Below are 22526 nucleotides of genomic sequence, written 5' to 3'. Positions count from 1 at the left end.
AACAAACTCATTAGAAGAATACATATGCTAAACTGTTGTTATTACTGGTTTAATATGGGTATGAGATAATTCTTATTCTTGATTATAAATAAGCATGTATGATTTTTGTGACTGGGGGAAAATTTGTTTTTTGAAAAGGAAAGAGATCCTTGAAAAATAAAAACAATTATTTGGAGCAGACTTACCAATATGTATTCACCTCCTTTGGAAATCTGTAAATGGAAATCCTGTGGGTTCAGAATTTTAGAAGTGATAATGAAAAATTAACTATCATGAGAAGAACTGAACAGGTAATTTCAAAAATCAGATAATTTTAAAATCAGCTTAAAGGGAGCAATCTACTCTGTGTCCTCAAAGGAATATTGAAAAGGAATTCAAGAATCACGTCTTGAATTCTTTGTTGAACAGTTTTATTGTCATTTCCCCAGTCTTCTAGCCTGCCAAACCACAAAAGGTAAGTATAAGAAAAAGAGTAGATAAATATATTTTAATTTTAAAGCTATATTAATAAACTATGTAAAGAAAAACAAACTTGGTTTATTTTATAGTTATGGATATTTAATGGCCCAGTGAAACTGACTTTCAGATCGAAAAAGGATTTTTCTGTTTAAAAAGAAATTTGTTTTAATTTTTCCTGGTATTAAAGTAATATAGGCATAGAAACCTCAAAAAAGGCAAAAAATTCTATTTAAAAGTCACATTTTTACCATCCAGTGATAACTACTGTTATTAGCTATATATTATTCCCTTTTAGTTGTATAGTTGGATTAGCAAATTTATTTCTTAACTCATAACTATGCCAGGAACTGGAAAGAACATCTCCCTCTAGAAAAGAGATAAGGGCTATGCTCTGGCTCAGAAGCTTTTCCTTTACATTTATCTAATGTACAGTGGACCCCCGAACAACATGGGTTTGAACTGCATGAGTCCACTTACATGCGGGGTTTCTTTTTTCCATAAATACATACTGCAATACTACATGGTCTACAGTTGGTTGAATCTGAGGATGCAAAACCGTGGATGCGGGGGGCCACCTATAAAATTATACATGGATTTTCGGCTATGAGATGGGTTGGTGCCTCTGACACCCTTGTTCAAGGGTCAACTGTAAACTTAAAAAATACCATAAATTTTATCATTCGTTTTGTAATATTTTACTGTAAAATACTTGAATTATTTTATTAATTTCTTTTCTTCAAGATATTTTAGTAATTTGAGCATATGAGCGGATGCATCTTGTTTATTACCCTCTGGCTTTCTCTACCACACCTGCATGCCATTCCCAAGGATACTTTTCCATAGTTTAAGAGCCTTTCTGAGGCAAAGGAGGTCATTGAAGGGTTTTAATTTTAAGCAAGAGAGTAAGAAAAACAGTTACTGAAAATAAGTATTGCTCAAGATATACTGAAAGAGAGAAATCTAAGAAATCTAATCTAAATCTAAGAAATCAGTATAATAAATTGAGTTTCTTTTTTGCCCCCAAAATCACATCAAATTTATCACAAAGCTGAGCTGTTGTAAAATTGTGGAATTCACATTTGATATTCAAAAACATTTGCTGATAATTAAGGACATTTTAGTTCAAACACATGGCTATGGTTATCAAAGTGTAAACATGACACAAATGTATGAATTCATAGTGTATGACCTGTTACAGTGACCCATTTAGAATGTAAGCAAAAACAGTGTATCTCAACCTGTTTTCTCACATTGATATTTTGTAATTTAACTAAACTCTTAACAGGAGTTTAATTTAGACAGGTTTAGAATCTGAAAATAACTTGGCTAAGATAGAGTAAAAGAACTATCATTTGAGTGTCTAAAAATCTGACCATCTGAGGGGAGGGATGTTTGTCACAAAAACAAGCTTATGGTACAGATTTCACATTAGATCCTCCGTTATGTCATTTTTATCACCATTTTAATGAGCATTGTATCCTTTGAAAAAATAAGGAAAACACCCAAAGTATGTAATAGTTTAAGCTATCAGACCATTTTTTAATGTAATTAGAATGTAATTTTCACACGTATTTACTTCTAAAATTTGGAATTTGCATCTTTAAAACTTCATGACTTATTTGTTCTAGAAATTTCCTCATAGTTAAAATCTTCAGCAAAAATTTGTGATGATTTTACAATACTTAATTTATTCATTAAGAAACCAAGTTCCTAAAAATAAATAAATAAAGAATTCATTCCATTTACTCTTATTTTTAATAATACCAGATGGTCTTGAGTGGTTTGTTTTTTGGTTTTGGAGTGGAGTTTTTTTGTTTGTTTATTTTTTGGACTTTAGGTAAAGGTTCAACAAATTTCAAAACTAGCATGAAAACTCTTCATTTATTTAGGCTAAACTTTTGCTATATGTTAAACACTTCTTCGCCCAAACCATTGTGATTTGAAGTCTCGGTGTATATGGCTCATGTCAGGCCACATGGAGAGGATGGATGTGAGCCAATTTTAGAGGTCAGTCAGAGAACTGAAAAAATAAGAGGTCTTCAAATGTCATAAGGGGTGGTTGAAGTTATTGAGAAGCTTGCTTGAAAAAAGGAAAGAACAATATTGAGACTTTATTCTGTTTTGCCCTGGAGGGCACAACTGAGCAGATCAAGTTTCAGGAATGCAAATATAAACTAAGCAAGGGCTTTCTACCAGCTATGGATGTGTGCATAATGGAAATATACTGCTTTCTGCTTTGAGTGACCTCAAAAGTGATGAAATAAAGGAGGGAAAGTAAGATTTAAAGACATCATATGAAATGTAGAAAATCAGTACATCAGCTTGAATAAACTTGCCTTGAAAACAAAAATTTGAAGTGTTACTAAATCGCTAACTGACTGATTTTACCATAAATCTAAATTTCAAGATTCTACTGTAAGGACATTCATGCTGACAAAGAACCATGTTTGACTAAAGGCAACTATAGAGAAATTTCTAGATTGTTTTAAGACAATTTTTACTGAAAACTATCTTAACTGACAGTAGCTAAGGAAGATACTTCTTTAAGAAGTTCAAGATCAAGGTTTTAAGAAGTATATGTCACTTGTCTGAAAACTATGAAACAATGAAAATGTTAACAATGAATTACTAATATTGGAACAATCTTTAAATACCAAAAACTTTCATAAGTTGGCATTTGTTTTCAAGAAGGATTACTTTTTCAAGGCTGTTGGATAAATCCAGTATAGAATTGGATCATTACATTTTCATTTTCGTCTTAAGACTTCAAAGGATAATAAAGTTGAAGAATTTGGATAAACTCACAGAAAGGAACCAATTCTACAAAAATTCTTAATCATACAGTTTTGATTTGAGGAAAGTTGAGCCACAATGTTAATGGGACATTCTTTTATGTTTATTTTCTAGGATGCTTGGATGTTAATAAGACTGAAGGGCCATGGCTTGGGTTTAGGATTACCTCTCTTGGAATTCTCTTTCTGTAGTCAAATATAGGCGAATTCAGCTTCATTTTCTCACTTTACCAGACAAATAATAGGTGCTCAGTTACTAAGTGGGATGTTCCTAGAAAGATTAGTCTCATTCTGAAATTGGCATGGGGTCTAGTTGTCTAGTAATTCTGTCATCAAATATGAAGGAAATCATTCTGTAGTATCTTTACTAGTCTTTTGAGCCAGAATTATTGTTGAGACTTGATAAAACAATGTTATGGTTTGGCTGAGAAGATAATTTTTATGGTATCTCTTAATATAGGCTTCTTAGTTTTTACAGTTCAAGTACTTTTCTCTGGCTCTTTTCCAGATTTGTATATGAGATTCTTGATAGGAGAGAATTTGTAAATACAATAAGGAACATTGGCCCTGGCATATTTGTTAATGTTTATTTGCCCCTCTGGGAAATAGGCCAGTAAATTTTTACTGTTTATTATGAGTGGTTATTTTAGTGAAAGTGACCCAAATCAATCAAATCAAAACATTTAAATACTTATCCCTTGAGTTGTGGATGATTTTTCATAGGTGGATATGGAAACCACTAAAGCTTCAGGTGCTATTAGTGACAAATAACTACTAGCATTTTGTTTATCCTTTGCCAGTTTACATTTAAAAACCCATTCAATTCTCTTAACTACCTTATGAGGAAGATACATCATTATTCCCATATTGAAAGCTAAGGAAACAGTCATGGGGAAATAGCATGCCTAAGTGTTACATAACTAATAAGCAAGGAGTCAGGATTCAAGCTTGGGTAGTTTGATTGCAGAGCTCATGCTTTTAGTAATTTTATCTACATCCTCTGTCCTACAGTTAACAAGAGTAGAGGAGATAAATATTAATGCTAAATACTCAAAATGATAGTGATGCCTTCCAAAGTGTCTTTAAGATAGGTTTGTATGTGGAAGTACTATACTAAGCACAAATTATCTTCTGAAATATTCTGATGGTACTACTGTCCCACTGCAAGGAGGCATGCTCTTAAAAGTATGGTTCAGTAACTAGGTATTTATGTGTCTGTGTCCTGTGTGTGTGTGGTCCACAGATATACGTGCATCTATATGAATTCAGTCAGCCCTTCGTGTAATAGCATTGTCCTTCCCTGAGAAAACTGTCCTCTCCTACCTGCCAGAGTCTATATTATCTGTAGGTCATACTTGATTACACTATTTTTAAGGCATCAAAGCATCAAGGAGCATTGTCATCTCACTTCACATGTCTCTTTGGAAGCTCATCTAAATCTAAGAAAATAGACCTTTTGTAACTAAAAGCCTGCAAACTATACAGTTCATTTAAATTGTAACCTTATTTTGGAGACTACCTATCCCTAAGCTATCAGACATTCCATTTTCTTAGTATTGCATATCAATTTAAAGAACTGGACTAGTAACAAGGCTTAGTAATCATTAACTTCATTCTTTCTTATAGAGCAATACCAGGCAGGTTAGCTAGTTATTACTCAGCCTTTAGAAATATCCTGAGATACTACCTCAGAAGGACAACCTCCTCCCACAACCTTCACATACACACAGAAAATTAACTCCCTTTTCTATTCTATCACCCCTATAATAGTTTCATTATTACTTATATTACATCATGCTGTGATTATTTTCTTCCTTATTTCTCTATGATTAGCTTGTAAGCCTAATAGGCTTAAGCCCAGACTATCTGAACTCAGCTCATTTGGTGACAAATGTAGTAAAGAGTAAATAGAGCTGATGACCTCACATAGCGCTCAGTATTATGTTAGTTCCCTTCCTTATTATAGAATACACTGATACCAATATTAGTATGGCTACTCAAAGCAACTTGCTTGGTAGATAACCGGAAGTTAGATCTTTTCAGTGGGATTCTCCTAGACTCAATTATATCAAATCTATATCCAGATCACCAATATCACAATTCCACTGAAGGATCGGAGGGAAAGAAATGAGAAACATGAAATAGTTCTTGCCAGGTAAGTCTTAGGAAAACTGTCTCTAGCAGATTGAAATGGTTTCCCAGATACTCTTTCTGAGATGTTTTAAGAAAGCACTACAAAGTCAGGAATTCCAGTTAGCTTTACTGACATCTCAAGATTTAGAGTTTTTTAAATATATTAAGTGTTTTAAAAGTATTAAAATTATTTACTGGTTCATGTTTTCCTTCCTCATTCATCTGATTGGCCCTACAATTGATTGCTTAAGACCGCTTTAAAATCCAAGTCAACCTTGCTTAAGCCAATGAATTCATATTAACTTGTGAGTAATTCAACCAGGACAGTTGTTTGTAACTGCCTCTGTTTCTGCCTCATCAAGAAAGAGTTTTCACTTGCATTTTTCCCACTGAGATCGTAGAGTGTGACCCTTTTTCCTAGCACTGTGTTTATGTTCTTTTTTGCTGATCTCCCAAACTGAACTTTACCTGCCTGCTTGAACCCACAGTACCCAGCCTCTGAATCCTACCTGCCTAAATCCATGGCATTCAGATGCTTTGCCCTGCATTGGGAAATCACTTGGCCTCCGGGCTCTTCTTTTGTTTGGAGGACCCAAGTATATTCCCAAATTAACTGAAGCTCTAGCCTACATTCTCTGCTGTGTTTTCAAAGTGTTTAATATTCAATATTTTTATATTTAATTTCTCACAATTAAAAAGATGAAACTTCTCACAGAAACAAAAATTTTTTAGATTAAATATTTTAGACTATGTTTTCAGTTCTGTTACTGCTCCTAGGGAAAAGAAGTTGCTCTAATATAGACATATCTAAAGAAGTAATTTAGGATTAGGATTCCTTCAAGTATTCATACAAAAATTATGAATCATGTAGAAAATCAAGTAATAATAATGTCCCTTAATTAATTTGATGTTTCTAGACATGGGTTATTTTCTATTTTGTCCTCAGTTTTGACCTCAGACAATGAAACTTCCAGCATTCGATTCTCATTCAGTAATGTGTGTACCACTATTCATTCATCCAACAAGTTACTTTGTTCAGAGGCACTTGCCTGTGATACTAGTCTCTCCAATGTCACCAAAATGCATTTTATTAAGATGACAATTGAGCATTTAAGAGAAGCTAAAGCTCTCCCACTGGTTTGGAAGACCATAAGATGAAACAGAATGAAAGGTTATAATGCAGTATAATGAAATTCATATTTGTGAATATTATCTTAAAGAAATGTTTAGGTAGCTTGGTTACTTTGCCAGAGGAATGACAATGTAAATAGCTTAAACTGTTTCTATCCTAAAGAAGTTAAATGTGGTCATATTCAAATACTTAAAAATAGACTCAGCTTATGGTTGTGTGACCTTAAGCAAGTTCCTGTTTCTCTCCAAGCCTCAGTTTTAAATTATAAGGTTGAACTTGGATATGTCTTGTCCCGAATTTTTATAATCCTAGAACAGAGTCAGCCTCCAATATATTCATTTTATGAATAATTCTTTACATTGATACCCATAAAAGCAAAGGAAAAAGTGTATGTGGAAACCTCAATTATCACATTAGAATTTGGGATATTGTATACTTAAGTCTTCCATTCTAGAAAAAATTTTTAGATTTGTTTTTCCTATCCTTTTTGTCTGACCATCACTGTGATGGTATAAGGAAGTGGTCAATAAAAAGAAAAACAATCCACAGGAACTTGGAGGAGAGGCACTCACTGTGAATGAAAAGTAAGAAATTTTTAAATGTTTATCAGATAAAGCATTTAATTGAATTAATGGAACAATGTACTAGATGATTTAGTTAACTGATGTTGACAATGATCTTAAACCTTTCAGTATTTTCTAAAACATTAATAAAAAATTATAATATTTTAGTATATTTCCTTAAACAGTATGCTGAATATTGTTAAATTTTATGTAAGGATCTTATTATCAAGTCATAAAAAATATTATGTAACACAGCATAATGTAATAGGTATAGAATTTTTAAGAGTTGTGTTCAGTGTGTTTTAAGCCATAAAATCCAGAGGATCTTGATTACAATTTTTTTAATTGACTTCTTTTTTCCTGAAGTAGAGTGCAAGAGACAATTTTAAGTTAACTAATGATTTAATTTGAAGAATTTGTTTCCTTTAAGCAAAATTTCACTTTATTTCAAACTGAACAAAATTATATTGTATTCATGATTTGACAACACACTTGAAAAGTGTACACTCTAAAGGATTTGAATAAAAACCTTCCAGTTATAGTCTGCTGGTTGTAAGCAAGGCCATGAATTTGTAAATCTCTCCCACTGCCAGAAATTGGATGAGAAGGGATTAGATTATCAAGAATGGCTATTGGTTTTGATCATGGTTATGTTACGTACATGTGGCAGAGTAGGACAGTCTTATTCATATGCAAGTCTATTTTGAATAGTGTGAAAATCTGACTTGGTGATAACTTGAGGTTTCAATTTCTGTAAGTGAGTATAATTTCATCTCATCAAAAATAGTTATCAAAATACTACTTAAAATACCTTAAAAATCTTGTTTGCATTTTTCAAGTGAGATCATCTTTTTAATAAGGGCCTATTCTATGCCCAGTATTTCACTGTAGTCTAAAAAAGATGGCCCCTGTCAGCAAAGAACTTTAGCCTAGATGGGAATATACTAACTTACAAGAAACTATTATTTAGAAAAGAGTGAAGTATAGTCTGTCTGTCTGACTTGAAGTGCAGTTGAAGCTCAAAGGAAGTGTGGATTAGACTCAACACAGGGAAGACTTCTTAGAAGAGGTAGCAAATGAGCTGGGCTTAAAGAAAAGATAGAATTAATTCAGTGAAATGAAGGAATCTGAGACTTAAGAATGCAGAAAACATGAACCAAGGCATGGTCAAGTAGGAAGGAGTTAAGCAGAAATACTAGTGTTGAAAACAGATTGGTATTGGATAATAGGTAACGAAAGGAGTGTAACCATCTTTGAGATTGTTTTCCTTCCTTTGCATAAGGTGCCCTAATTTCTGATTGAAGAAAACAAGAGTATATTCTGATTGCCTACTGCCCTTCGAAAGCCAAGATGTGATGATTTGAAGAAAAAAATATAATTTGTAAGAAATATTGGAAGGAAATCTAAGCTAAACATTAGGAAATCTTTGGCCTTTAACTCAGCAATCAAGTGAGAAATCTTGAGAGGAAGGGGTTGCATAGCCAAAAGTCTATTTTCCGAGATGTTTTTTGCCCAGGTTGAGATTGACCTTACCACTATGGGAATGATTGTGAATTAATACCTAAGGACTGTCATTAAGCCAAATAGAAATAATGTATTCCTTTTCCAAACCTCTTTCTAATTTGCATCCAAGGCTTAGCTCAAATTATTTATTCCTAGAATGTTCTTTGCCTCATCATCAGCAGTCTAAATCTTCCTAGGCTATCTATTCCCTGCATGAAGTTTCCCCAGTTCACTTTTCCTCCTCAGCCAGAAATGCCATTTTTATCTTTCATGCTCCTATACTTGACTTAGAACATCCTGCTTTATGGACAGAGGCTATCTTATTTTTTATTTCATACTCTGCAAGCCTAACAGAGAGTGCTTAATAAATGACAATTGATTGCTGAAAATCAGCACTAATACCCTGGTGATAAATTAATATGTTCTGGAAAAACTGAATACCAGCTAGATAAATATAGAAATGCCCAGGCTCTTTCCTGGTAATTTAGAAATTCTCCATCTTTTACTATTTCACTTATCAGGACTTCTCTCATTTTGTGCTACCTATTAATATTCATGCCTCCAGTCTTAGCTACCTTAAAATGTCTTTTTAAGAGATTAATCGAAACCAGAAACCTGTGGGTGGGGGTATGAATAATTGGAACGCCTGTGAAATTTTGATATTGCTTTGAGATACATTAGTGATCTAATTGACCATTTAAAAGCTTTTCAACAAAGTATAATTTAACTTTTCTACTGGCTTCTATTTGTTGTTTCTTTGAGGAGATGGGAGATGGTAGTAGAATGAAAAGTCCTTACATTAAAACGTACCTTTTAAGAAACACCATTACCATAATCACAAAAATAAACATGTTGAGCATCTGCTGCAGTTCTTTAACTCTCTAAAGTTAATGGCATGCTTTTGAATCATTCTGCTTACTAGAGCTACCTTATTGAGTGAAATGGATTTTCTTATAAACTTTCTTGGACAATTTTACAAGAGACTATCCAAGTCACACCAAAAAGCTGTCAGAAATCTAAGAACGCAAAGAAAATTGTGGATCAAATATGTAGCATCTGTTTTCTGCTGTGACATTCTAGTCATATTCATAATGTGATAAGGACTTATTTTTTATTTACCCTTAGAGCTTTTATATAACATCTATAGGAAATTTATGTCTGATTTCCAGAACCTATATATACATTACAGTTTCTGAAAAGTCTATTGTTGCTGTTGGGTTTGATTTGGCTTCGAGGGAGTTGACATATTTGTTATACTTAGCATTTAGCCAGAAATCAGGAATTCAACCAGCAATTTAAGAATGGTTCCTGTGGCACAGCAGTTTCCCCTCTATACTGATTTGCTTTATGACCTATTTTCTAGGCATTTATTTTGACATCACCACTGTCCCCACAAAAAATGTGAGAACTGACTGTACCATGGATACCTAGACCATGGAAAGGACTGAGGCTGGAGACTGGAAGTAGAAACAGACATTGTACAGAGCAAAGTGCCAACAACAGCTCACTCTAGTAAAGGGCAATAAATGCCCCATGAGGTGATCTCCTCAGTACAAGACTGTAAGTAAATTTGGGGAACTGCAGGGGGATTAGTTGTCTTTGCTGACTCAGTTTTTAAAAGTCTTCATTTTGTAATTTGCAGACTGTATGCTTATAAATTAAGATATACCTAGTGTAAAGTAGTGGACTTTTCTGACTTGCGGGTGAGAATTTAAGCCAAAATAGAATGCAGGATTCCCCCAAAAGTGACTTGGGACCTTTACCTTAAGACCTGAGGCAAAGGGTACATGAATTTAGATAACTAGGTTAGAACTAACTTATTGGGTCTTTGCTTAGAAATTCTACCAATTAGAGGACTTTAGTCTTAATATAGCAAGGAATAGGGAGGCATTATAGCCTCTTGAAACAAAATAATGAAAATTTACAAAGTGATGGAATTTTTGGAAATTAAATGTGGCAATACTATAATATATAGAGAAGGATTCTAAGAAATAAAGTCTATTGTCAAGGAAACTAGGCATGTGACTATCTAGGAGTAATCTAGGAGTGAAGACAACCTGAACAGAATAGTAGCAATGAGAATGGATATGAGAGAATAAATTTAAAATATCCCAAAGGAAAAATTGTAGCACATCATGATGAATTGGATAAAAGAGAAATGTCAAAAATTATACATTTCCTATACTAGAAGACAATGATAATATCACTGAAAGAGGACAGTTAAGAGAAGCTTGTTTGAGAAGGAAAGATATTGAGTCCCATTTTTGTAATATTGAATTTAAGATGATATCCAGACATTCCTTTTGAAATGCTTTAATTAAAAGTCACTGAATATACAGAACTGGAATTCCATGTAAAATCAGTCTGGAGAGGTGAATTTGTTCGTTAGCCACTTAAAGCTAACAAGGGCAGACAAGCTAACTGAAATGATTGAGGACAATGTGTCCCTTTCTTTTAGAAAGGAATATATAAACACATACATTTGTGTTAAAAAATATTTGATTGGGTATGTAATCTTAAATAAACATTTCCAAAATTGAATTAAACCTCCTATTTTTTTCCTTAGAGTGTCATATCTCAAGCTTATGCCTGTAAGAAAATCCCTACATTTTTATCAGTTACGAGGGTGAATGACTAAATGTGTTAATATTCTTGAACCTTACCTTTGCTTCTAATTAACAAAGATCTTTCCCAGTATTACACTGAGGGAATGAAATTGAGAACTTAACGTCCAAATAATTCAGTCAGTTAAAACTTTGTAAAACTGACGTGGCTTTAATTTCTCAAATGGAAAGACAAGTAATTGAATTGTGGGAAATGTGCTAGTCTCTAGTTTCAAGAAACAGTACAGCACAAAGACCTGGCATTCTGGCTGAAGAGTTGTAATAATAAACAGAAATTTGAAAACCAGGAAGACAAGTTTTCCGAGAGTGCAACTGTGGCATTTCAAAGGAGATATAACAAGAAATTCCGGAAGATGGCCAAAAATAGGTTTAGATAATTGAGATTTCTTATTTGAATACATGTTTTTGATGGAGAAACACAGTTAAGAGGAAATGAACGTTCTAAGAGGTCTAAAACTTTTTCTCCTTCTCACCCTAAATTGGGTTTGCTACTGAGGAAGTGTCAGCCAAAAAAAAAAAAATCAAACAGGAATTCAGTACTGCTTAAATCGTAGCCAGAGGTTTAAAAACTGACCAAGGCAAAAAAAAAAAAAAAAAAAATTTTTTTTAATGAATTGAAAGCAAACATTTTGGTTTTTTTGGTGCTAAGCCTTCTTGTATAGGATTCCTATTTAGAAAGTTAGAGTATCTCGGTCTGTTTACCTAGTTATTACATGCCTATCATGAGGCAGAACTATTACTCTACATTATTAATTTTTAATATGTTCTACTTTAACGATATGCAAGAAAACATAAAATGTTAATCTATTCTTGTAAAATAACCTTTATATAACTCAGTAATATGTTAAATTACTCTCTGAATATAACAGGATCTTTTAGAACATTTTACCTAAATCCTTGAACCATTTGATTAATCCAGATTCAGTGTATCCAGATTCAGTGTAACTATATCTTCAAGTCAGGTTACTCAAAAGTGGGAACATTTTTTCTGTATTTTCATCCTAGTTACATCTGACTCATATGCCTGGTCTGATGACTTCTACTATCTTTTCGTGACTCCTAAATTATGGAGGTAAGTCAAGATTTAATATTGGTTATAGTCATGTAACATTCATTCTGAATTTGTATTCACTTATTATTTCTTTAATTACTAAGCACTCTTGTAGCACTGAATTTTAATTAGAAAATTATGGTATATTCCAGTTTTGGCTGCGCTGTTTTACTCTGATTAAATGTATAATTTTACATAACTTTCAACTAGTTAATATTTCTGTAGACATCTATACTTTCATCTCATTTTGTGTATGATTACTCACAAAGCTTCTAATAGAAAAATACCATGGATTTTTCTTCTGTAGTCTTTAAACTGAATCAACTCTTTCAGACTCTTTATATAAAGTATCCTCATCTATCTTTGAATCTACTATAATTCTTGTTTTTCTGAGTGCCCATTCACTGAGACTACAGTATTCCAAATTTTTCAGTTCCATTTAATTAAGACTGTTAGATGTCCAGCACTGGGGGGAAATATAAAGTATAAAGCACAGCCACAGTCCTCATCTTAAAAGAACTCATGGAACCTCAGACATTGCAGCCATACTTTCTTGGGGTCTCTTACTACATGAAGGGTAAGACAGAACTCTCCTATCTGGCTTCCAACTTGGGCACCCAAAGAAATTCAAATTCTTACCAGAGCGTGAAATGAGGAAAGTAGCATGAAATAGAAACACTTGGTAGTTGGTGTCTTTTACTCAACTAATAGAGTAAGAAAGCCACTTTAAAGCAATGATTTCTGGATTGGAGGTACTGGTGTAAAGTCCGAAGGTGCAGAAAGCTCTGTATGATAAATCTTAGGCACATTTCAGTGTGGGGAGCAAAGTCTTACCTATTTTGCTGTATTTTGTTCCCTTTTCATTCTGTAACATGCTTAACACTCATTTCCCATTTACCATGTATGGTGTCAGCTTTTTATCTATTAAAATACTTTCGGGGCTGGATCTATCTCATAGTTTAGATAAATATTAAGGCATTTTCTAAGCCTAATAATTATGAGATGATGACTCTTTGGTGAAACTTGTACATAACTTTTCATCATTAATAGAGTCAATAGAAGGCCTAATAATTCATGAAGTGTAGTTCTGTGGCAAAGCTGGTGAGTAATTATGGTTTTATGATGTTGGTGATATTCCGAAAATCTGAGTATTTGGGGTAATATATTTTCATCTCATGTCTTTATTTCTTGAACTTTTGTTTAAAACACTAAATGTGATGTCATCCTGCTATTTTCCATAGGCTCACTGGCTCCAGGAAGATAATAAAATTTCCCAAATTTCTTTTTAGAAATTTCCTCTTAGTGACTTCCACATTGCTAAATATGCTTTTACAGAGTAAACTTCCCCAGCACAAAGGGGAAAATAACAGTAGAATATGGGAGACTTAGAAGTCTTAGCAAATCTTTTATTATTCTAACGAGGTCTCTGGTAATGTGACCATTTCTATTATTTATGGTAGAGAACGAATACAAAGACTTGTAAAATGAAGCCAAGGTTTGTCAGATGTAAACAGTATATGAGAAAAATTAGAAACAATTTATGATTCCCTAAACCATATATTTCTCAAGCTACTTTTCCTTGACTATTTTATACAACTTCAGGCTCCTGACTGCAGATATATTTTGAAAGCAGCCCAGATTATTTTTGATGTTAACATAACCTAAAAATTCTTTGTAATTATGACTTGTTTATTAAATTCAGGAGTAATATTCAATACTAGAGCTCCTTTTCAGAAAATCTCTGTATGGATAACTTCCAATCACTTACAAGGTTAAATTATTGACGTTTAAGAATAAATTAAAATCTTTAAAGCCCTTATCAGAAATGAGACTATAGGTGATGGAAAGAGACTGAAACAAACATACATGGGGGAACAGGAGAGGCCCAACTATTGATAGTATCATTAAGACTGACAAATCTAGCCTGCTTTGTGATGATTCATACCTGTGTATATGAGATGGATTGATAGGAGTATATGATTTGATAGATCAAAGTTTTAAGCGTGGTTGGCCAAGACAAGCTTCTGCCATTATTTTCTTATAATTTTCGTAAAATCAATTCAGTCAAGAAGTTAAGAGTTAAGTGGTACCCATATGAAAATGTTAAATGCTTTTTTTCTAAAGCAGGCAAGGGTTTTGATTTGCCTGCAGTGAATCTGACATACCCCTGTTTTCTTTCAACTACATTTGCCTGCCTCCCTTTCTAAAACAAGACTCAATTTTTTGCATGTATTGATATTCCAGTTACAGTGTCCCATTCTATTTTGGAGTGAATTCAAGAGGCTTACTGAGATGTTCTTGACAGATGTGTCTCCAGATGAGATAATCTTGAAAATATTTACTGAAATAAGAAACTCAATCCACTCTGAAAGCACACATTTTCTAATGAATAATATATATATTTTTAATTTTGGTAACCCATCTCCTTGCAGAAACCTCTCCATTGTGAACCCATGACTTCTGAGAAACTGTTTAATTAAAGGCTTAAGTTATTTTAATTTAAACACATTGTCAATGTTATGAATTGTATTTGTAGTAAGTTCCAGAAGGGAAGGCCTTATTTTGTTCCTTGCTGTGTCTCTCATGTCTCGAATAGTATTGGTACACAAATGTCCATAATTAATTAATTAAGTTTATGTATATTGCATGTTTCCCTAGGTAATGTTTCTAGGAGCACATTAAAAAGAACATTTTATTTCTCATCTTAAACTAGTATCTGGCAAATATGAATGTCTAAGAACACATTAATATCAGTTTAAACATTTCCTGTCCTATTCCCTGGCAATCTATAGTTACAACATTTTTTATTTCAGTATTATTTTAACCAGTTATCAGTTTTTAATAATCTTATCAGCGAAGCACTATACAGAGTTAAACAGTGTTACATATATAACCAGGCCAACTATATCTGGCTAGTTAAATCACAAACATGCCAAAAACTTAGCAGAATAGAAATATTGTACCCTAGAATATGATGCTAGCAATGGAACGAGACCAAACACATCATCCCCAAAACTAAGGTGACAGACTAAAACAACTAAGTTGGCTTTTCTGTGGTAAAGAGAGGATGAGTGCCACCAAAAACAAAATACTCATTTGTAGGCTTTTTTTTTTTATCTGGGTCATTATTTTCAGTTACTAACCTTAACATTATTAAATTGAAATATTTTGCACTTTTCCATTATATATAACCTTTTGAGGTACTATTAGAAAATTTTTTTTAAATCTTTCTTCCCTACAACTTTTTTTGTCTTACTCATATTTTAATTCTGAAAACTTAGTATAGTGTCCAACAAATGTTTAACATATGTTTTTGAATGAATGAATTATACTTTTTAAAATGATTCTCAACTGTTTCCACTCAACATTTTTTAACCCTACAATGTGCAGAGTATTTGGTGCTCTTTGACTTAATGATGCCCTTCCTACATGTTTATCCTAATGTTTTATTTATTGTTTGTTTGTTTGTTTGCTTGTTTTATGAGGGGGAGATAGTTAGGTTTATTCATTTATTTATGTTTGGAGGAGGTACTAGGGATATCCTGATGTTTTAAATGACACATGTATAAGGAATTCCTACAAGAGGACTCACTAAGTCAAAGTAAAATGTGTATTTTAAATGTCAGTAGAAGTTATTCAAAAGCTTTTCACCAAAGTAGATGCTAATTGGTAACAAAAGTATTATTTCTCTCACCAAGTGTTCAGCACAGTGCTTTACACAGAGCAGAGTTAGAACTGTTGAGTGGATCGAACTCACATCAAGTGAGAAAACTGTGTTTTTATGGTGGCATATACATCTTTATAGAGGAAAGAGCTGACTAATATGCCTAGGAAAGGAGGAAAACAAGACCACAAGAGAGGCGCAATTGAAAGTGGGCCACCCTCCTTCATCATCTTCGTCAGACAGTTACTGAGTGCCTACCGTGTGCCAGGCAATGTGTTGAGTACTTTATATCCTTTAATCCTCACATATTCCTATAAGGGAGATATATTTATTATCCTCATTTGATAGGTGAAAAAGTTGAGGCACAGAGAGGTTAAATGACTTGCTGAAGTCATACAGCTAGTAAGGGATTGAATTGGGATTAGAAATCAAGCAGTCTGATTTCATAGCCCATTCTTGAATGCTTTATAAGTGCTTATGAAGAAGAGAAAGAGAAAGAGGCATTGAAGGTAGAAGGAACATATGCCAAAGCACCAAGTGCACGGTGTTGTTTAAAGAGCAGCAAGCAGTTAGTGTGGCTTAAGCATTGTTGAAGTTGTGGTTGCCCAAAGATGGCATGGTAGAAGACAAGGCCAAAAAGTTAGGCTGAGTACATATTTGACTAACATATATGCCCTAAAATGGAATTTCCAAACAACAAAATGGCAATTTCCTTTTACTCTAAAAGAGAACAGAGAACCTCATTTCTTTTTCTGAGATTGCTCTGGCATGAAGGTTGTCTCTGGTTTCAGTGTTTTGTTCATGGCAAGAGCTTCAGCCTTTTTTATCCTTTCAAAGCTATAACATTCAGTTTTGTCTTCAGAGGATACTGTTCTGGTGCTGACCAGACGGAAGCCTTCCATTAATAAAGTGTCGATCAGTAAGCCGAGGACATTAGTTCCATTGGCCAGTTTTCGGTTATCAGGTTTTATAGAAACATACCTAGGACACACAAAAATGTTAAATTACAAAGCATCCCTTTATACTAGCAAAACTAAACACAGAAATTTGACTTATAACCTCAAATAAAGGTGTCATACCATTTTTATCAGATTTTTTTAGAGATTTAATTTATAAATCCAAATCAGTAATTCTAGGCTGCTGAAAAGAGAGACCTTACTGTGATCTCCAGTCATTTTAATTCCACTGTTTAGGAATATAATTAACACTGATGAATTTCATTCAGAAATTATTCTCTGGAGCAAACAATTTGATAAAACAATTAGCTTAATTTTTATATAATGTAATTTATTTCCAATTTTTGTTTTCAATTTACTAAATATTGTTTTAATCAATTTAATTGATTCATTTTAATGAATATTTGATACATTAACATTTTTCCCCCTAGATATAATTTTACCCATTATCAGCATCAACATTATAAATTTTTTATGACTTACTCCTATCAAATACATTTTTTCAGGTGCAATTTTGTAGATATTAAATGTCAAGGAGGGAGATTAGAGCTCAGTGGTAGAACTGCATGCTTTAGCATGCACGAGGTCCTGGGTTCAATCCCTAGTACCTCCATTACATAAAGAAATAAATAAATAAATCTAATTACCTCCCCCTACAAAAAAAGAAAGAAAAAAAGTCAAGATTTGTTGTTGTTGTTGTAAAATAATGATTTTTTTTATTGAATTATAGTCAGTTTACAATGTTCTGTCAATTTCTGGTGTACAGCACAACTCTTCACTCATACATGAAAATACATGTATTCACTTCCATATTCTCTTTCACCATAAGCTACTACAAGATATTGAATATATTTTCCTGCACTATACAGTATAAACTTGTTTATCTATTTTATATATACCAGTCAGTATCTGCAAATCTCGAACTCCCAGTTTATCAAGAAGATTTTATTGTCAATTTTCACTCAATAACTGTTCATTGTTGAAGAGGAAAATGAGGGGTTGAAAGGCTTCTGGAGTCAAAATGACAAAACTTTCTATTTCCAGGAAAACTCAGTAGAACTAATACATAAAATTCAAGAAAAATATACCTGAACTTTTCAGATTGATATGTTGCTTTAATAATATCAACATGTCTGCAAATAATAGCTGTATTGCCCCTTCTTCATCTACCATCCAGGATATTTTTATGTCTTTGTGTCCTCCCACCATGTGTTTGTGAGATGTGAAGAGAAGGCTAACTTAAATTAGTTTGAGGCAGCAACCTAAACTATCTGTGGTTTTATAGGATAAAAAGAGCCTTGGGGACATCCCTAGTCTCCTTTTAATTATGATTGAAATAGAGTGTGGTTACTGCAGCTCACATTTAGAAACTCATTCTAGGCAAAGAAAAGAATTCAATCATAAAGTGTAAGAATTGTAAAACTACAAAGTAAATATCAAAAAATATTTATTATGCTTGATACAGCAAATTTTTAACATTTGTAAATCATTTCATCTACTCCCAAGCCCCAGATCTTAATTATATAACCTAGAAACATTTGTCAAAGGAAAAAAAGTTGCAGGACATCTCACAAAATTAAGATGCAAATAGTATATAGTAGGTGATAACAAAGTGGAATGTACTCTCAAGAAAACACTGGGCCAAAATACTAGATTCCCTAAGAGGCCAGATTGAGAAAAGAAAGATTTCAAGGCACAAGAAAAGGATAGAAGAAATCAATGGGAAACAGAAAATCAAAACTTATTTTAAAAACTTAAAAGGTTGAGCTAGTTTAAAAAGGAAAGATCAGATAGAATATGGCTATCAAAGAGGCTCTGGAATCCTGAGACTATAACTTGAGCTTGATAATATGGTATCATATGACTGTACCTCTGCAAGATGCAAGCCAAATATTTCTAGTACTGTGAACTTAAGAGATAATAACTGAGCAACCTGCTAGGTTAACAAGACCTTAGAATGGTAAGTCATGTTAGTGGAACATACTTATTAACAACTGGATGATACACCAGACTTCTAGGAGCTATTTAGGCTTAATCCTCTACTTTCCAGACCAAGGAGTGAGCAAGAAAAAAAAAAAAAAAAAAGATTGCTAGCTAGGCAGTTATATACCTCAGGTGGGCCTTTTAAGATCAAGAGTTTTTATCTGATCACCTGAACTTCTAATAATGTCACCTTATTCCAATTATTTAATTCTACTTTGAAACTGATACAATAGAAAAAAATCACAAACACTTATAGGCTGGAAAAAATTCTAAACTTCAAACAACTGAAAAGAATACTATTTGGTGATGCAAGAAGAAAGTCAATTTTAAAAATAGCTTCCAGTTTTCCAACTGTCTATTTTGGAATTTAAATATAATGCCATTCTCTCATTAAGATGAAAAAATTGTAGTACTATTCATAAAACACAAACACTTAATAACAAAGGAGAAAATATAGTCACTGTGTACAAGAATATCCCAACTTAAGTGTCTAATTTTTTTAAGATTATATTTTCTCCAAATGCATAGTTTTAAAAGAGCATTTAGTATTTCCAGGATATCTTTTTACTTTGCACATTTCTTCTTAAAATCATTATGACACCACTTTTCCTTAGGTTTTTAACTTTTTGGAAAGGGATCCTCAAAGATCTTAACCACTCAATCAAATTTTAAAAAACAAAAAACTGATAATTTCCCCTCTGTTTATGTTAGTGCTACACCAGTTGGGCCCAGAGGTATCTTAAAACAGTCTGAGATGAAAATTGGGTCTTAGGTTTTCTTCACAATTAGCCTGTTAATTTAACTGGCTTTCTTTCACCAAAATGACATTCAGACCTCTTTGGAAGGGCAAGAAATTATAATTCGTAAAAACTTAAGAGTTATCATACTGCCCAGTGTTCTTAAGCTAATGTACAGGACCAAGGGGTATGTTGAGGGGGGGCAAACATTGATTGTTCCTGATGGCTACTGCGAAAGTTAAGAAAATATCTCAAAATATGTCTATCTACCTTTACCCTCAAAAAAGTCTATTTTACTTTAAATACTATTAGTAAAGAACATATGCAGACTTCTTTTTCTTTCTGAAAATTAAAGCCAGCTTTTACAGTTAGTAAAATAATAGTGGGACAGCATTAAGACATTTTTAAGCAGGGGAAAGAAGTGTCCATGACAGCAGAGTGGAAATCAGCCTTAGGGTCCAGCCAAGAATAACAGGGGGAGAAAGTGAATAATTGATTCAGAAGCAACTACCCTTAATATACTGACAGCCTATCCCAATATTTTGAGTTTTCTCAGAGTGCCAAAGATGTAAGAGGATACCAAATTTGCCATGGGGTATATCTGCCTTAATGGTGTTTAAAAATAAAGTGGAATGGAGAAAAATCAGTAGGCAAATCAGGACTGAAAGAACAAATATACATAGACTGTAAGGAAATCAGGACAAACTGTTGAGACTTTACTACATGCCAGCCACTAAAGGAATCTCTTAAGGAGAAAAAAGCATCTCATTCCATAGCAATGGAACATAATCTATAAAATTATTCCCTCCTACAACTTGAATGGCCATAGTCCGTTTTCCCTGGACAATCTTGATTTACTTCTATTGTCTCACGTAATAACAATTCCTTCTTACACACTGAAAAGTATCCCAGTTTGGACAATAATAATCTGGTCATTCCACCCAACTCTACTGGTTACCCCTCAAAATTATTTTGAGTAGTCATTTTTTCCAAAAGTTTCAGGCATGAGAAACTTTTGGTTTTGAGAGGAAACATCAGAAACTTGTATAAAAGAGATGCTTTTAAAGTACAAAATACCTGATTCCAGTTAGGTTATCAGTAGTGCTGTCAGAGCCACACTGGAAAACCAGGTCATGGTAAGAAGGTCTTTGTGGAGGCAGTGGAAGTAAGGTCACCTGAGGAGGGAAAGAGTTACTACTCCAGGTCGGTGCTGAAGGTTGCTCTAGAAACACTGTAATCCTCCCAGTTAGCATCTCAATTGTTTTGCTGCAAGAGCCAAACACTCTGAAAAAAGCTTGAGTGTTTCGGTTTAGGAAATGCACCTCCACAAGAGCAGGTCTTGGCTGTAGTAGGTGTTCTTGGTTTAAGAGATCCACCAGAGGATCAAGTTCATAGAACAGAGCCTCTCTCTGAAGCCTGAGATAGTCTGAAAAGTCAGTGGGTAATAAAAGCTGGTGAGTTCTCAAAAAATCTAAGATGAAACTAAATAAAACACCATCTCTGTCCACAAAAATCTGGCCACCAACCATCTTGAATTCCTGGTCTCTGCCATCTAACATTCGTGTCAGCCGAGAAGCAGGAAACTGCTTTATGGTTGAAGATCTTGTGGTGAATATCTTGCCTCCAACGTTCAAAGTAACCAGTTCCTGACTACTCATTCTTCTCTTGCTTCAAACTGGAGGCTACAAATCATAAGCCATAGACTTAGGCACTTGTTAATCAACCTATAACTGCAAATGTTGTTATGTATGATTAAGAAATGTAGGGAAGGGGAAAGTAACAAGAACAGAGACCTAGATTTCCAGGTAACTGCTGTAAAGCAAATAGTGTATCCATAGCTATGTTTATAAATCTGGGAGTTGCTTGGGAACTTGTAGTATACAAAATGAAAAAGCAACAGAGGAGGAACTGGATAGTTAAGGAAAACTGCCAACATCTGAGGACAAGTGTCAAATAGATTCCTTTACTGTATCCCATTAAAAAAAAATTCTTCATGAAAACTTCCCCTTGTAAATCTGTATTAAAAAAAAAAATGCTGGGAGCAGAAAAGCATTCCTCTTCCCCAGGCCTATTATCTACAAGTCCTCATGGCAGAGGTAAGATTTACAGAGAAACATTGTCTTAATTTCTTATGATCCCTTTAGCAATTTAGTGGTTCAGTCATGAATTGTCAGTTGGGAATGAGGCAGCCATTACCTCAACTAGCAGCTTAATTCGACTCTTCTTCTCATAGCTAGAATGATTCCTTTGTACTTTTAAGTTTAGTTGCCACCTTTATTCCCTGTCCCTGCTTGTGTTACCTCCTCTCAACCAATTAATGGACTAGGGTAAAGACACTCTTGGCTTTCAAAGGAATGTCTTGTCCCATGACAGAAATGAGGTCGACTGAAAGCAGTTCTAAGATAAGGCCACTTCTTGTTTTCATCTGAATTCTATACAGGGTAATAAAATTAGGTATTTTTGTTCTGTGGGATATCGGGCATCTTTATCTCATGTGAGTAGATACGACAGCATTTGAATTTAGCTGATTACTGTGTACTTTATAATAGCTAATAGATTATTTCATCTATTGTCAAATTAGTCTTACTGCTCTTAAATTTTTTAAACAAGTGGATTGGTTGGTTGTACAGTTACCACGATACTCTGGAACAACACTTAGCTGCCAGTAAAAAGGAGGCTTTCCCATTTTCTGCTCTTGCCATGTGTGAGACATTTTTTCTTACCCATGCCTCTGCTTGCAAAGCCACCTAACACTTAATAGTTTATCACCAAATTCCTTTGGTGATACATTTACAAAACCTAAGCAGATAAAAGGCAAGCTGAAATCCCCACCCTCCTAAAAATGTAAGTTTAGAACAAGAAAATGCCTTTCTGTATACATGAGATATACATTGTACTGAAAAAGGAAATCAACTCTGCAGAAAAAGAT

The 22526-nt window shown here is 33.6% G+C and overlaps 1 protein-coding gene and 1 long non-coding RNA gene across 3 annotated transcripts in view; one reads left to right on the top strand and one right to left on the bottom strand.

The window, feature by feature from the left end:
• Positions 1-22526, top strand: part of LOC105101925 (uncharacterized) — a 63405-nt gene that overhangs the window by 5912 nt on the left and 34967 nt on the right. For both annotated transcript variants that reach the window (XR_010383625.1, XR_010383624.1), the window contains 2 exons: positions 9946-10142; positions 12212-12278. This is a non-coding gene — a long non-coding RNA (uncharacterized LOC105101925). The remainder of the gene's footprint in view (positions 1-9945; positions 10143-12211; positions 12279-22526) is intronic.
• On the bottom strand, positions 16662-22483 carry KCNRG (potassium channel regulator). Its single transcript, XM_010995178.3, has 2 exons — positions 20675-22483; positions 16662-16902 (listed from the first exon to the last, which is right to left on the bottom strand). Exons 1-2 carry the CDS (start codon positions 21253-21255, stop codon positions 16662-16664), a joined length of 822 nt encoding a protein of 273 aa, XP_010993480.2. The 5' UTR covers positions 21256-22483.

This window comes from Camelus dromedarius, chromosome 13, assembly GCF_036321535.1.
Source record: "Camelus dromedarius isolate mCamDro1 chromosome 13, mCamDro1.pat, whole genome shotgun sequence".
Classification (NCBI taxonomy): domain Eukaryota; kingdom Metazoa; phylum Chordata; class Mammalia; order Artiodactyla; family Camelidae; genus Camelus; species Camelus dromedarius.
This window is presented reverse-complemented; position numbering and strand designations above follow the sequence as displayed.